Genomic DNA, 17828 nt, shown 5'->3' on the forward strand with positions numbered 1-17828 from the left:
GTGAGAGAAGTGGATGCCGTCAGTTTAATGTCAACTGAATGTCAACCGAATTCTCATATTTCAGTTCACGATGACAGAGCTGTTTCAAGGCCAAATTAAACATCAATGAACAAAGTGGAAAAAAAATGTTAAATATATCTTTTTAAAACTTTTTGTGGTACCAGGGATTGAACTCACTTGACCACTGAGCCACATCCCCAGCCCTTTTTATATTTTATTTAGAGACAGGGTCTGGCTGAGTTGCTTAGGGCCTCGCTAAGTTGCTGAGGCTGGCCTTGAACTTGCAATCCTCCCGCCTCAGCCTCCCGAGCCGCTGGGATTACAGGTGTGCACCAAGGTACCCAGCCCAAATATATCCTTTCAAAGAGAAGAAGACCAGGCTGGTGTTTCTCCATTGCTGTGTTCACATCTTTCTCCCCAGCTCGTTTAAGATAGTTGGGTGAGGCCAAGGTATTCCTGTGAAGCGTGGCAAGTGGATTAAGGGACGTGGGGGGACAACCTCTCCCCCGAGAATCTCGTGGCTGGAATTTGAACTCCGGCCACCCCGCTGAAATCCTCTGGGGAAGAACGTCCTTCTGGTTATTCCTGGGGAAAGCCCTCCCTCCCCCACCCGCTTTGGTGCCGCCCCTGTTGAGAAGGGACAGTGCGGGGCCTTTACCTGTAAAGCTACTGTTCATTTCAGGAACGTCATCGTCGTCCTCATTCTCCGCGTGGACTATGCCAGCATTTTGCATGTCATTGTAGGACTTGGTGCGCTTCGGGGTCGCCTGCTTGGAGCCAGACTGGAGGCTTTGCAAGGCATCCGTTGTGATCACTTTCCCACTGACTGGCTGGCTGGGAGGTTTGGGTGTCCCATAATAGTTTCCTAGGTGATGGAGAGACACATTTGCATGTTTCAAAAGGGAATACTTAGTTGTTTGGGTTGTTTTTTGTTTTTTTGCAAGACTTCACCTCTAGATCACAGATCTTACATTAAATAAAATAAAAACCGGAAAACCAGAACTCGTTCATTCCTTTGATGGGTTAGCCAAGTCTGCCTTTGCTACCCAGCGAGGTTGGGGTGATTGCAGTAGCAGAGCGGAGAAGCCGTGCTGTTTTGGTGCAAAGCATCTATGAGGGCTAAAAACAAAGGGGGGTGTGCTGAATAGAAAGAAAACGGAACTTCCATCTTCATTACATTTGAATTTCAATTGGTCACCTTTTGCTATATAGGCACCAGCATGAGGCTTGAATCCGATTTAGAGTGAGCCTCACAGAAAATAAAAATTCATTACTGCCAGGCTCCCTACAGACTGGCAGGGTTGAGGTCACCTTCCCTCTTAAAGAGGGAACCGGGGCACTGTTTGAAAAGGAGGGCAGTGGGCGCCCCACGTGGTGCCTCTTGAAGTGAATGGCAGGCTTGACGCTCAGGGACCTGCAGGGCGGGAACCGATCCTGGCCAAGATGGAACAGAAAACTCTGGGTCATGATCTCTGGTATCCTCAGGGATCATGCTTCCAGAAATGGCCCACCTTCAGATTCCCCCCAAGTTTGGTATAAGGGGCACTCGAGGCTGCTACAGCACTCTGGTACATTAACTGGATTTTTGCATTCTATTTTTTCTTAATTTTAATGAACACATTTTTAATTTTCATTAGAAAAATCTAACTAGTATGTTATATTAGCAAGATAAAGTTTGCCTTAAAATGGAAGAAAAACAGCAATACTTGAAAAAAGCCGACTGATTTTTTTTTTTTTTACTAAAAGCTTTAAATGACAACTTTATACAACAAGAAATTAAGCAATGGAATAAATAATAGTGATGGTAGTAATAAGAATTTCCTTTTGAAAACTCCCATTTAATCCCAGTTGCTCGGGAGGCTGAGGCAGGAGGATCATGAGTTCACAGCCAGACTCAGCAATTTATGGAGGCCCTCAGTAACTCGGTGAGACCCTGTCTCTAAATAAAATATAAAAAAGGGCTGGGGATGTGACTCAGTGGTTAAGTACCCTGGGTTCAATTCCCAGTACCCCCCCCAAAAAAAAGAAAGGAAAACTCCTATTTAAAAGTAATGCTATAGGCTGGGGCTGTAGCTCAGTGGTAGAGCACTTGCCCAGCATGTGTGGGGCACTGGGTTTGATGCTCAGTTGTCCATTGACAACTAAAAAAACATTTTTAAAAAATGCTACATCATCTGCATGTGCAAACATGTAACAATAAATCCCACCATTATGTATAATTATAATGCACCAATAAAAAATATGGAAAAATAAAATCTCATTATATCTTAAAAAAAAACCCAAAAGCAAATTATTTTTTTAAAGTTTTCTTAAGAATACAATAAATAAATAACAAATTGTTCCAAGAGGAACAAAATCATAAAGGTAGCTCATGAGTAATCAAAGTTTGAAAAGCAGAGTTAATAATCAATGATATTCAGCGACTACATGATATCAACATTAGAATTCCATTGATCCATGCACCATTTAAATCTTTCAGAGTAAGGCCAGGGAGACAGAAGATAATACTGAATCCTTCAGTAACTCCTAACCAATATTTGTCATTCTACGTTCAGTAAAGGAGAATTGGCAGATGCTAACAAATCCTGTGCACAGAATTTGTTCCTGATGGCCCAACCCCATTAGCTAACCCAAGTACCTCATTATACTGGTATTTTACAAGACTAAAAAAGGCAAAAGAAAAAAAATATTGGTCACTATGAGACCTAAAGATGATCATTTGTTTCCATTTAGCTTTATCCTTATAAATCAAGATTCTTTTTTTAAAAAAAATTATTATTTTTTAGGTATAGATAGACATGATGCCTTTATTTATTTATTTATTTTTATGTGGTGCTGAGGATCAAACCCAGTGCCTCACACATGCCAGTGAAGTGCTCTACCATTGAGCTACCACCCCAGCCCTCAAGATTGCTTCTTTAAGAGGGGGTTGAATATTACTTCTTTAAAGCATTTTAGAATTATCAGTTTGATGAATATATACACATCGACTCTGTGTAAGAGTGCTTTAATAGTCCATGTCACCAAAGGCAACTCTGAACATAAACATTTTTAAAACTTAGCAGACTGAAGAGCGGCCATGTCTAAGTCTGAAGGTCCCAGCAGGAATCTGGTCAGCATGTTCAGGTTAATCACTAGGTCTTTTTTTTTTAAATAGAGGGTGATCTATCAATCTCTTCAAAAAAACGTCTTTCAGGTTTCCAACTCACAGGAACAGGAATTAAGAAGAAAACTTGAAGAAAGCTGCCCCTGACGTGTTGTGAGGGGCCAACCCTCGGACAAGGAAGAACTGGCAAACGTATGAACCAAGAAATGCACTTCACCTTGCAGTTGAAGGAAGCCCCTGCTTCCTTTCAAGGTGCAACCTTTTCTCTCACTGAAGACTATTTTATTGGAAGTTTAGGAAAGCAAGGCCATTTACTATTGAAAAGTCAATCTCCACGGTGAGTTTTAAAAAAAAGAGAGAAAGCCCTACTGAATTTAATTCTCAATCCTTCCAATCACTGATACATCAAAACACCACATCATTTTTGGAATTAGATGTTAAACTAAGGCTGATGTCTAAAAATAAGAGCCTACTGAAAAATATAACCAGAGGATGGGACTCTTTACTCATAATTTTATAATTATCATTTTATAACCCTATCACTCAGTTTCGGTGACATTAAACTGAAATCACATTCATAAAATCATAATCATTTAAAAAACCAAGTAAGTCTTTGACATCTGCAGTTCATGATAGAAATAAATGCCTGGAAAATAAAGTTCCACCTAAATTTGACAAATAAGTATGGATTTCCCATTGGGCAGCTGCCCTCAGTTTTCAAGTTCAAAGTCTTTCTTAAGGCAGCAAATGATTAGTCAACATTTATCACACACACATACACACACACCCTCTTGTTCAGAGTTATTCTCTATTTCTAGAAATTAAGACTGGGGACAGAAGTACATATTATTAACAGGAACTATATAACATTTCTGGGTGCAGTGGGGCACACCTATAATCCCAGAGGCTCGGGAGGCTGAGGCAGGAGGATCGTGAGATCAAAGCCAGCCTCAGCAAAAGCAAGGCCCTAAGCAACTCAGTGAGACCCTGTCTCCAAGTAAAATATAAAAAAGGCTTGGAATGTGGTTCAGTGGTTGAGTGCCCCTGAGTTCAATCCCTGGTACCCACCCCAACAAAAAGTGGATTTCTAAAAGAGAACCTAGGTCGCACCTCAGGACCTATTTTAAGGATAAAATGAAATGGTCCATTAAAAACCCTGACTGGCTCGCAAGCCAGTCACTAAAGTGAGACTGGATAAACGCTACTGCCTAGGATGCTGCGGGTGACTGATCTTTACAGTGAGGCAGCAGCACATTGAGAATTCAAGATACCATGTATCTGAAGTGCTCAGAACAGGGGAGCTGACAATTCTTGCTTCCCTGTTATGAAAAGTAACCAAGCAAGTCTGCCAATAATCAAACTGAGTCTTCTGCACTCAGACTCTCAAGGACTTTCTCAGAGATGAGGACAGGAGCACTGGCCATGGTGACCTCACTGGATTATCCTGACCACTAAATACTCCAGATTTTGTAAAGGTGCTCTGTCAACTGTAAGGTGTTACAAATATGAGATGGTATTATTATTCCAATCTCTCCAATGTTTCTTATTTTCCGTATTATAAACCTTCCAGAAAAGTGGTTTCTTTCCCCCTTTTTTTTTGTGGTACTGGAGATTGAATCCAGGGGCTACATCCCCAGACCTTTTTTATTTTTTATTTTGAGACAGGGTCTTGCTAAGTAGCTGAGACTGGCCTCCAACTTGCAATCCTCCTGCCTCAGCCTCCCAAGTTGCTGGAATTACAGGTGTACAGCACCAAGCCTGGTCACTATCTAGCAGCTTCTGATGGCAGAGCAAGCAAACGCTTCTGTAGAGATAGGGTTTGTTTTTTCTCCCCCACTGTTTAAAAATAATTTGAATTGATAGTCATCATTTAACTGGGATGTTTCCAGTTAAAAATCTCGATTGTCAGCATCACTAGTTAAAGGGTAAGGTCTAACAGACTCATCTGTCCCAGGCAATGAGGAATCAGCAAAGTGCCTGTCTAAAATCTATCTGCCCCAGACCACTGGACAAATTAAGGCTTTCTACAGAAAACTCTTGGCTCCTACTTGTAGTTCTGCTCTAGCCCTTGCCAGAAAAATACCTGAACCCCATCCAGAGCAGTGCCCCACGGGCAGACAGAGCCATGACTACAGGAGCAGGGAAGTCTGAAACCCGCCAGAATCCTCCAGGGTCCACGAGGTGGTCTTTGGATGGACTGGTCCTGGTACCAGGCTTTTGGCGCCTGAGGTCGCTGAGCTGGGTGAACCCCATGCAACCAGGGGCAGGAGGGGCCCGGGCCAGTGCGATGCGCTTACCACCAGTCTCCACAGCCTGCGCCCAGAGCATCCACCCTCCTACCCCACCCCACCGGCCCCTCGGGATTTGAGATCACATCTCCTCCCTTCCAGAAAACTCTTCATGGCACCAAGAGTTTCTGCTTTGATCCTAATCAGGCCACGCCTCGCCACGGCTGAAGCATCAGCCTTGCAGAGAGTGCGCGCAACGCCCAGGAGACTGGGGGACGGGTCTAGGGATCCCCGGATGGCAGGAAGCAGAAATCAGGGGCAGAATCATAACTGAGTTCAAGACTACGGTGATCACTGGGCAGGCTGCACATTACTGTGAGTCAGGAGCCTGACTGTCCCCGACTGAGGCTCCAGGTCGCCCAGCTTGTCCTTTCTGAGGTGGCCGGGCTCCCTTCCAAGTGGGAATGTGTTTCTCTCTGCTGCTATTTTCAGAACTGGTTCTACAATCAGACTCAACAGGGATGTGGCTGGAGACAGGAGGAGAGGGCAGGGAAGAGGAAGGCACTGCTGGCCTTAATTAACAGGACCCGATTTTTGGCCATGGTCAAGCCAAACAAAAAACTTTCTTCTTCTTCTTCTTCTTCTTCTTTTTTTTTTTTTTTTTTTTTTTGGTACCAGGGATTGAACCCAGGGGCCTTAACCACTGAGCCACATCCCCAGCCCTTTATTATTTAGAGACACGGTCTTGCTGAGTTGCTTAGGCCTCGCTAAGTTACTGAGGTCGACCTCAAACCCACGATCCTCCTATCTCAGCCTCCCAAGCTGCTGGCATGACGAGCATATGACACTGTGTCCGGCCAAAACAAAATACTTTCTGACATATCTTTAAAATGATCAAGGACTGCACATCAACTTTTAGAGCTTTGTGAAATATTTAAGGAAGACATAACCCTGGATTTTAAGTGAGAATGCATCAATTCTGCATGGTCTCTAAACCTGGACAAAATTACCATTCATTCATTCCTTATTTCCTCACAGAGAATCTTTTTTAAGTCAGGCACAATGCTAGGTACTAGAAATAAAAGGTAAAAGTGGAATTAAAACTTGGTCTATATAGCATATTTTTTTTTCTCAAACTTGAAATGCAAACAAAGTATATTAAATGAAGATGTTGGCTCAATAGGTGTGGGTGGGCCTGAGATTCCAAAGGTATAACAAGACCCCAGCTGCTGCTGCTGGCCCAGGGGGGACCCTCCGTGGATGGAGGAAATCGTTCCTCTTTTGCAGATGAGCAGCTGAGGCCCGGAGCAGCAAAGACACCTAGGGTGGGGCCCCTGATTAGTCCAGGGTCAATGAGGTTGGGGGTCCTGGGGGAGCTTTCTCTGCCTTCCTCCTACAGAACAAGCTTTTCAGAACGAGCAGGAAACCAGGATGATAAAGACCACCACGGCTGGAAGTCCAGAGCATCCATTCTCGGGGGGGCAATGTCACTCCCAAGGGGACAAAACTCATTTCCTTTTTGGGGGGTATTTATAAAATCCTTCATTTCTTTTTGTCTTATTCTCAGGGCTCTGTGTGACCTGGTCTTGCCCACTCTCCACGCATGCTTTACAGCAGCTTCTGGTAGCTCTTTCTGCTTGGATCCTGCTGGGCTTCTCTCTCTCTCCTCTCTTTTTTTTGAACCCAGGGATTGAACCCAGGGGTGCTTAACCTCTGAGCCACATCCCCAGCCTTTTCTTGTATTTTATTGAGAGAGACAGGGTCTCACTGAATTGCTTAGGGCCTCACTAAGTTACTGAGGCTGGCTTTGAACTTTCAAGCCTCCTGCCTCAGCCTCCGGAGCTGCTGGGATGATAGGCATGTGCCACCGCTCCTGGCCCTTCTGGGCTTCTTTCAGCCCTCACATGCACACTGGGTCCCCGCCTCATCTCACACCTGTGACCCTCACCCCACCCCCAACTGCTCATCCTCAGGGACACGTCTCAGACCTCAGGGTCTACACCAACACTGTCCTTATCCGTTCTCAGATGTTAACAGGGAAACATGAATGCTTCCTCTTCTTCAAGCCCCACCCCAAGACCACATGCTCCATGAGTTGTATGCCCCTCTGAGTGCCCAGGCCTAACACAGTACCAGCCCCACTGTAATTCTTTGCAGAAAAAATAAAGACAGACCCGTGGATTGCAGCTCGGGGTCCTCCTTGTACATCTCTCCATTGTGGATCGGGTTTTGAACACCACGACTCGAGATGGTTTTTCCCAGTCTGTCAATTACATCTGAACGACCGTCACTTGCATCACTTTGATTTGCTACCTGCTTGCTCAACACATGACGCTATCAATGCATAAAATGCCCAGCACTTTCTCTCCCTAGCTGCCCCCGCTACACAAAGACAACCTGCACGCACAGGAGGGTAATAAAGCCAGGGTCTGCAACGACGTGTTTATCTTTGCCAGCAACTTGGAATAGGAGACCCAGCAGGAGAACCGGAGTTCACATTATAACCATCTTACCGAAAAAGGCATCCATAGTCCTATTTTCAGAAGAAGAATCTGAGGTTCACACAATTCCTAAGAGACGCCTGACATTATAAGAGAGATGTGTCTGTCTCCAGTGTCTCTGTCCAGAAATGCTTGGACATCTCTGGGCGGGGGAATTAAGTAAAACTTTTCTGGCTCCAGCCTCCCCTCTTTCTATGCAGAGGTACAGCACAGATTTCATTTAGTTACTTTCATTATCAACAGGGAACATTCCACGGCAGAGTTTGCCAACAGAGCTTATCGCAACAGACGGCTCCCAGGGCCTGCCAAAGAGCAGGACTCCAGACGGTCTCATTTTCCTCAATGACAAACAAGAACTCTCTTCACCCCTGCTTTATCTCTGGGTCCCCCAAAAGTATACCGTTGGCAGCTGCTTTTCTGCAGACCTTCTAGGAAGCAAAACAATAACATTATTGAATGCTGACATCCCCTTCCTAATTAACATGCAGAAATATGCAACCCATAACTCCAATTTGAAATGTCATCCTGGCGCTGCGTAGCTGTTGCTGAAGGCAAACCTTTGCAATGCTCGGAGTATATAATCAGCCCCTTCTACCCAGAGGCATTTGTAAAACGGGCATGTTTGGATCCACCCCTGCTGAATAGTCGTCTCTTGTAAACTCTCTCCTACAGAAGTCCCAAGAGCTGGCTGAGGCAGACACTTGTCTTGCAGAGCGAAAATGTCAATAGAAAAAAAAAAAGGGAGAGGGAAAAAAGGAGTTGATTTATTTCAAGCACCATAGCAAATAAATTAGCCCAGGGCATAGAAAGCTGAGCGAAGGCATTTATTCTCTTTTGGGGAATTGGGAGGGGTACCAGGGATTGAACTCAGGGGCACTCGACCACTGAGCCACCTCCCCAGCCCTATTCTGTGTTTTATGTAGAGACAGGGTCTCACTGAGTTGCTTAGGTCCTTGCTTTTGCTGAGGCTGGCTGTGAACTCGTGATCCTCCTGCCTCAGCCTCCAAACTGCTTTTATGTGTGACTACAGACCTGCACCACCGCACCCGGCAAGCCAAGGCATTTATTCTGATCTTCTCTGCCTTGCTTTGTTGCTGTCCAGTGACAGAATGAGGAGGTGGCTCAAACTGCAAAGCAGAGCTCAGTGACCAACTCTGTGCCCTGTGAGGGATGATGGCCAGGTTCTTTATAGAGATGGAAGGTTCTCCGTTCCGTTAGGTGTATATGCAGCTGTCAGCATAGTCGTCTATGACTATGGTATATGGCGTCACTGAAAGTTCCATGATGGGGCTCCTCCTGCCTCCCCGAACCTGGTCCAGTGACAGTGTTTCTTCTCTTAACAAGTGGATCCACCATGATCCAGTTACAGAAGATGGAGACTCGGTGTTATCTTAGGAGAATCTCCATCAGCTGCTTCTTTTACCTCCTTCTCACAATAACCAGGATATGACCCAATCTGGCTGTTTAAAGACCACCACCACCAGCACCAACCAAAGGACACTCCAACAAGGGTAGCCAGAGAACATGCATGGCGGGGGTCTCTATTTTTTTTTTTATTTGTTCCAATTAGTTATACATGACAGTGGAATGCACTTTGACACATCAGACATAGATGGAGTATAATTTCTCATCCATCTGATGGTACGTGATGTAGAATCCCCCTGGTCGTATGGTTATACATGCACACAGGGTAACAATGCCTGACTCATTCTACTATCTTTCTTACCCCCAAGCCCCCTTCCCTCCCTTTACCCCCCTCTATCTAATCTAAAGTACCTCTATTCTTTCCTAGCTACCTCCCCACTTATTGTGAATTAGCATCTACAAAGCAGAGATAATATTTGGTCTTTGTTTTGTGGGGGGGACTGACTTCTTTCACTTAGCATGCTAGTCTCCAGTTCCATCCATTTACTGGCAAATGCCATTATTTCATTCTTCTTTAAGGCTGAGTGGAACCAACCTAGATGCCCTTCAGTTGATGAATGGATAAAGAAACTGTGGCATATTTATACAATGGAATATTACTCCGCAATGAAGAATGATAAAATTATGGCATTTGTAGGCAAATGGTCGAAATTGGAGAATATCATGCTAAGTGAGATAAGCCAATCTCAAAAAACTAAAGGACGAATGATCTCGCTGATAAGCGGATGAGGACATATAATGGGGGGTGGGAGGGGCTAGCATTAGGTTTAGGGTTAGGTTTAGAGTTAGGCTAAGGAGAGCGGCAAGAATGAAGGAAAGAAGGACTGTGTAGAGGGAAAAGAGGGGTGGGAGGGGTGGGGGGAGGGGAAAAATAAAATAAACATCATTACCCTATGTAAATGTAAAAAAAAAAAAAAAAAAGGCTGAGTAATATTCCATTGTGTATACAGACCACATTTTCTTTATCCATTCATCTGTTGAAGGGCACCTAGGTTGGTTCCATAACTTAGCTATTGTGAACTAAGCTGCTATAAACATGGATGTAGCTGTGTCACTGCAGTATGCTGATTTTAAGTCCTCTGGGTATACACATGGCAACCTACAGCTCATGCAGTCAATCTCTTCCCAGCTGCTATTTCCCCAAGGGATGCTTCTAGATTCCACAGACACTGAATGCGCCCATGGAATGGTCTCCTTTGAAGATCTTAACATACTTCCAGTTGAGTGTTTGTCTGACGGTTGGAATCATGTGTCTTGTCCACTGGACAGTGTGAACCATAATGGCAGTGGCCACATCTGCTTCTAGTTCAAATCTTCCATTTAAGGAATATGCAAATGATCACACAAAGTTGTCATCAAGGCTACAACAGGAGTGTTCGTTTTCAGACAACTGCAAGCATCCCAGTCTTGCCTGTGACAGGACCTGGGCAATAGGTATTTGGCCTGGCTTTGTCCCCACTTCCCTTCAATCCTTAGCCAATCTCTCTGGGCCTCAGCACTGTCACGTGAAGAGAGTGGAGCTCTATTGCATTTCCCGCTCTCGGATCCGACTGCCCTGCCAATCTAAAAACTCAGGCAAATATCAAGCCTGAAAGCAAATCTGAAGGTTATCAAGCTTGATGGCTTTAAGGGTTGTCTCTTTATTGTATTGCATGTCATGAAAGGGCTCCACAAAAGATCACCGCTCCTCTGTGGTCAGGTCCTCTGGGAGGATTCAAAACGACGCTTTTGAAGAAGGGCTTAGCTCCGCAGGGTACGGGGGTGCTTGTCTGTAATCCCCGGGATGCAGGAGGGTGGCAACTTTGAGGCCAGTCTCGGCAACCTGGGCTGCCAACAGCCATGTGCAGCCATTTAAATCTAAGTAAACCTATATTAAATGTATTTTAAAAGTCAGCTGCTCGGTCCCAGAAGCCCCACGGGGCCAGTGGCTACCATGTTTGACAGCTGACATCGCTGAACATCCCAGCATTGAACAGAGCTCTCAGTGCACGGCTCTGCGCTGAAGGAAGCAGGACGTGGGTGCCTCCACTTCCTTTCTAGAACCTTCTCTGGGTTCACCAGGCTCACTCTCTGGAGTCGGGCTTGGGGTGTACATTGACAAGTAAGCTTACAGGCCGTCTCCGAGGGGCTCACCTGACACTCCGGAAGCTTCACCTCCTCCTGACAATACAATAGAGGCAGCGCCCTTGCTCCGGGGCTCTGAGAGAGCCCTGCGCTCCCCATGAGAATGTGCTTCACTTTTCTTAAAATTGTCTACATTTATTATGTCTCACAAGGCTGAGGGAACTTTAGACTGCAGAGCCTGAAGCCAGAGACCTTGGATTTGAATCCAAGCTAACATGCTTTTACCATGTTACCAGTTTACCAAGTTAACTGAGCAAAAAAATCACTGACAACCCTAGGACTTGTCCTGCTCTTCTGTAAAATGGGTATAAACTACCCACTCCGCAGACTTGCTGGAAACTTTAAATGAGTTGATACTTCGAATACACTTTAACTCTCAGAGACAGGCTCTTGCTATGTTGCCAGGCTGGTCTCAAACCCATGGGTTCAACAGATCCTCCCGCCTCAGCCTCCCCAGTAAAAGGCACACAGTATGCCCAGCTCATACACACAAGGTACCCTGACAAGCACCCAGCACAGGTGTCTGTAAAAAGAAATCCCTAGGGGCCGCGGTTGTGGCTCAGCGACAGAGCACTCACCTAGCATACATGAGGCACTGGGTTCAATCCTCAGCATCACATAAAAATAAATAAATAAAAACAAAGGTGTCCACCTGCAACTAAAAAACCATTTAAAAAAAAAGATTCAATGTCTGATTGAGTTTTTAAAAAAATAAATAAGTCAATAAATCACTAAAAAGCATAAACACCCTCCAAGGCAGAGCTACTGTGGTCTTCTGCCTTATACCTTATAGCCCTGGCCTCAGGACAAAATAGATGCTCAATAAAAGTTTCCTGAAATGAACTGCACATGTCTGAAAGGGCTTTAAAACCACGCTGCCTTGGCAGGAGGGCTGCGTGAGCCTTGGCGTTTGAGAGCAGACCAGAGAAGACAACGAGGCCATCTGGAAAGCACAGCGTCAAAGCCAACACACAAACAAACGCACTGCCAGGAACCGACCCTTGTGTTTGTATAAGGATGTTGTCTGCACCTTTGTTTTTAATAGTCACACACACAAAGATGGGGAGTCATGGGGCAGGGGACACCCTAAATGCCCATTTGCAGAGGACTAATTAAATAAATTGCATATATCCATACACAGGATACTGTGAAGCACTGGTAAGAGTAAGGTGGAACTGTATGGGGCACTGTGAGAAGATCTCCCAAGTATATTGAAGGCAGAGGGCAAAAAAGAGTAAAATGAACAAGAACCCATATGTACATGCCATTTAGAATAAGCTTTCTGAACGCCTGCACTAGATACTTTAACAAGGGTTATCTGGAGGCAAGCAACCTGGACTTAATGTATTTTTAAGTTCTTTATTACAGAAGCTGTTCCACCACTGTGTTAGTCAGCTCTCTGATACTATAGCAAAATCCCTGATAAAATCCACTTAAATAGAGGAAATGTATTTGGCTCACAGTCTCAGAGATTCTGGTCCAGGACCTGCTGGCCCATTTGCTTTGGGCCTGTGGTGTGACAAGATGTCATAGTGGGGGGCACATCATGGAGCAATCTGTTCCCCTCATGTGGCTGGGAAGCAGAGAGAAAAAGAGAGAGGAGAGGCCCAGGTCCCGATAATCCCTCCAAGTGCAATGCATACACGTGCAATTCATTTCAATAAGTATTTAATGAGCATTTATTTTGTCCAGTCCCCATATGACTGGAAGACTTCCAACAGGCCCCACCTCTCAAGGGTTCTACCACCTCCCGACAGCACATGGGCGGTGGGGAACACATATCAGAAGCACAGCGATCAAGTACACCAATTACTTTTACTTAAAAAAGTCCAAGTGTGTTGCTTTAAAGCATGTCAAGTGTCAGGATTTTCCTCCTCGACCTAAGTAGAGGCTGAAAGAAAAAAAAAAATTCAAACCAGTAAAAGAGATCGTTAGTATCTGTGAAGTCAATAAAGATGTTTTGCTGGCAAATCCACCGGTTTACCGACTGGAACGAGGGGGTGGGACTCCGCAGCAGTAGGAATTTCAGAGCAGTCATGTGTGTAAATATCAGAGCTAATGCTGATTGAGAGCTTACGTGTGTCAGACACTCGGCTAAGCCCTTTCCAATTATTGTCTCATTTAGTCCTACCTATAAGAGAGCAGGATGATTATCCTTATTTTACTGAAGGGAAAACGTAGATAGGGAGCTTTAAGCAGCTTGCTGCAGGGCACACAGCTTAACACAGAGCTGCTGACGATCACTCAGGCCCTGGGACCGTGGAGCCTGCCCGCACCAGTGGCCGGCCAGGGACTGGTCCAGGGGAGGCCAAGACAGAAGCAGCTCTCAGACCATTTCTCCAGCACTATGCCTGGGGCAGTATCTGGAATTTTAATACGAATTTTACTTTGCTCTCCACTATTAAAAGTCAATACAGCAGTTGGGCATGGTGGTGCACGCCTGTAATCCCAGAGGCTCAGGGGAGGCTGAGGCAGGAGGATCTCGAGTTCAAAGCCAGCCTCAGCAGCTTAGCGAGGCCCTAAGCAACTCAGCGAGTCTCTGTCTCTAAATATAATAAAAATTTTTAAAAGAGAGTCAATATAACAGATTTGAGTCTGTTACAAAAAATCATGAGTCATCTCATATGGTAGAAGGTCAAAAGTCAGAGAACAGAGTAGAGTCAAATGGTTAAAAAGTGGAATGGGTTAATCTGGGGATTAACTTCAACTTCAGAATCACCAACCAGCATTCGCAGAAATGCAGTTTTACGTAAGTCCATCAGAGTGTTCTGGAAAATATTGACTTCCCCATTGCTACCCACCAGGAAGTCAGGTGGAAGCACTAATGGGTGATTTGTTAAACTCAGAATATTCGTCTTGGGGTTTTCAGAAAAAAACAGACTTGGTTTGGTTCCCGATCTGGTGTGCTGGCACCGCTGGACAACCCTGCCAAAGTCATTTGACACCACTGGGCCTGAGCACTCCAGGCACAACTTCAGTGATGATAATTCCCTGTTGCGATGGTGACCTTACCTGAGAAAAAGATCCTACACCACCTAAATACAGGGTCGCATAAACATCTGAATAGAGGGAGTCTATTCTTCTTTTTCCACATGAAACTGTCGTCCAAATCACAAGCCTCCCCTTCCCTACCCGGGACACTTCCTGCTGTCCTCTCCAAAAATGCCAATGGACACTTTGTGGATCTGGGATTCAGGCTTCTCACGTTGGCATAATAACTGATTTCAGATAAGGATGATTCACTCTGCAAACCAAAGAGAATTCACACCTGCCGTCCAGTGGTCACTGAATTTTTAACTAGCTTCCCAGGGACAAAAAGCTCCCTGGATAGCCCCTTAGCTGCCCCCACTCCCTCACAGGGCAGGTGGACCGTAATCGTGTGCACATCCCCACCCAGGTCACCAGCTACACGGTCACATTGGCTTCTAGGGAAGTAAGCAAGTTGATAATCAGCAATATCCCAAAACAATATGCCCAGGGTGACGAGCAGCAACTTGATTTATATCTAAACACTATGCAATGTCTATTCACAAATTGGAAATGAGCAACAGTTACAAAGGTAATCCTCCTTTCCCTCCAAAAATATCAGACCAGAAACTGCGCCCCTAAGATGCATGATCACTACCTGACTTTCAGTTACCACCTGGAATAGAGGCTATTAGCACATCAAAGCTATACTGTCCCTAATAAAACAATAATCAGCTTTCTATTTACCCTCTCTTTTTAAGCATGATCTTTAAAATGCCCTTCCAATTATCCAATAAATCTAAATTTTAAGAGTTTTTTATAAAGAGAAACATATAACCATAATATGATTAGTAAATCCACCTAATTAATAGCATTGTACTTCCTTCACAAACAACACTCTAAAGAAAAATCAAGCTAGGTATTGTTTTTAAAAATGTACCATTTTGAAGATATGCAAATGACCAAGAAGAAAAAAAAAGAATTTCTTTCTTTCTTTGTTTTTTGGTACCAGGGACTGAACCCAGGTGCACTACTTAACCACTGAGCCACATCCTCAGCCCTCTTTTATATTTTATTTAGAGAGAGGGTCTCACTGAGTTGCTTAGGGCCTCACTAAGTTGCTGAGGCTGGCTTTGAACTCACAATCCTCCTGCCTCAGCCTCCCAAACTGCTGGGGTTACAGGTATGTGCTGCTGCACCCAGGTAGGAAAAAAAGGATTCTTATAATCAGTAATCATCAAAATCATAGTATCACCTCACTCTGTTAGAATGATAACTATAAAAAAGACCAAAAACAGGGGCTGGGGTTCTGGCTCAGTGGTAGAGCGCTTGCCTAGCATATGAGGCACTGGGTTCAATCCTCAGCACCACATAAAAATAAATAAATAAAATGAAGGTATTGTGTCCATTTACAACTAAAAGAAATAATGTTTAAATACTGAAAACAAATACTAGCAAAGATGCAGAGAAAGGGGAACCCTTGCATACTGAATGTAAATTAGTCTGGCCATTATAAAAAACAGTACGGAGGTTCCTTAGAAAACGAGAGGTAGAACTACCATATGATCCAGCAATTCAACCATCAAATCTATATCCAAAGGAAAATAAATCACTATGTTGAAGATATATCTGCACTCTCATGTTTACTGCTATTTACAATAACCAGGATGTGGAATCCACCTGTGTGTCCATGGACACATGAATGAATAAAGGAAATGAGATTTATCTACACAATGGAATATTATTCAGCCATAAAAAGAATGAAATCCTGTCATTGGTGGTAATATGGATGAAAATAGGGGACATTAAGAAAAATAACTCCAGCCCAGAAAGGCCAATCTTTCATGGTCACACCTGTCTGTGGACGCTACAAACGTTAATCTCAAGGAAATGGATAGAAAGGCTGCATTTATTAGAGGCTGAGAAGGGAATCAAGGAGGGAGCTCATGGACAGGATGGTTTATTTCCACAGGACTGCAGCTGGATAACAGGAATCACTTCAATGTTCTATTCTGTCTCGGGTAACTATAGCTGACAGCAATTACTTCTATATTTCAAAATAGCTGCCAGGTGAGGTAGTGCACACCTGTAAACCCAGTGACTTGGGAGGCTGAGGCAGGAGGATTGCAAGTTCAAAGCCAGCCTCAACTTAGCAACTTAGTGAGGCCTTAAGCAACTCAGCAAGACCCAGCCTCAGCAAAAGCGAGGCATTAAGCAACTCAGTGAGACCCTGTCTCTAAATAAAATACAAAATAGGGCTGGGGATGTGGCTCAGGGGTCAAGTGCCCCTGAGTTCAATCCTTGGTATGCCCCCCCCAAAAAAAAAAAGTAAGGAGAGAGGATTTTGAATAGTCCCAGTGCAAAGTCATGATAAACTGAGGGTTAACCGAGGTGATGGAAACGGCCAACTGCCCTGATCTGACCAGTATACATTGTATACATGTATCGAAATGCAACACTGTGTCCCATAAACATCCACAATCACTATGTGTGGATTAAAATCTTATCCAGAGGAAACCAGTTAAATAAATTATGATGTGCCCAAACAAAGAAATTATCCATTATAAAAAGAAAATAACAAGAAGGGGCCTCCTGCGGAATCGCAAAGATCTATCAAGACGCGGTGAAAAGAGCAAGGTACTGAACAGCAGGTCTTGTAAACTACCTTCTGTGCAAAACAGGAGATATAAGAACCCACACAGGTGTACATACACGCATGTATGTACATGTTTACCTTTACATTAAAAACTTCAGAGAAGTGATCAGTAACCACCGTTATCAGTAACACTGTTGGTAATGCCGAGTTGGAGATCAGACGATTGGGAGACAGGCATATAAAGGAGATTCCTTACCAAATACTTTTTAAATACTTTTCTTTATGAACTATGTATTTTCTATTTTAAAAAATCGCAACCAGCCAGGCTCTGTGGCACACACCTGTAATCCCAGCGGCTCGGGAGGCTGAGGCAGGAGGATCGCAAGTTCAAAGCCAGCCTCAACTTAGCAACTTAGTGAGGCCCTAAGCAACTCAGCAAGATCCTGTCTCTAAATAAAATATAAAAGAGAGCTGGAGATGTGGTTCAGTGGTCCAGTGCCCTGGGTTCAATCCCCAGTACCAAAAAAAAAAAAAAAAAAAAAAAAAGAAAGAAAGAAAGAAACAATTTGTGGTAAACATGTTATTTCATTCCTATAAGATCAAAACAACATCATCCATGTTCCATGTTTCTTCTTCCTGTTCTTTAGAATACCATGCTATACCCATATACTTTAATACCCATATGAAAGCACAGAATATACACACTTACTAAACTAAAAGAGAAAACTTATGGAGCAAAGCAAACTATTTGGAAAGTACTCCACAAAGCCTTATTCCATATATTGTATCATCACTGTTGATCATATTAGGGTGAACCCAAAGTCCTAGAGGGCTGAGGACAAAGCCCCCAGCACCTTGAGGCGCGTTCTCCTGCAAACACA

At 44.2% G+C, this 17828-nt stretch overlaps 1 protein-coding gene across 13 annotated transcripts in view; it reads right to left on the minus strand.

Moving 5' to 3' along the window:
• The window catches only part of Magi1 (membrane associated guanylate kinase, WW and PDZ domain containing 1), a 657940-nt gene that overhangs the window by 123434 nt on the left and 516678 nt on the right, over window positions 1-17828 (minus strand). For all 13 annotated transcript variants that reach the window (XM_047532133.1, XM_047532132.1, XM_047532135.1 and 10 more), the window contains exon 4: window positions 659-865. In XM_047532133.1, the coding sequence (XP_047388089.1) occupies window positions 659-865 (207 nt within the window). The remainder of the gene's footprint in view (window positions 1-658; window positions 866-17828) is intronic.

The sequence above is a fragment of the Sciurus carolinensis genome, chromosome 17 (genome assembly GCF_902686445.1).
Source record: "Sciurus carolinensis chromosome 17, mSciCar1.2, whole genome shotgun sequence".
NCBI lineage: Eukaryota > Metazoa > Chordata > Mammalia > Rodentia > Sciuridae > Sciurus > Sciurus carolinensis.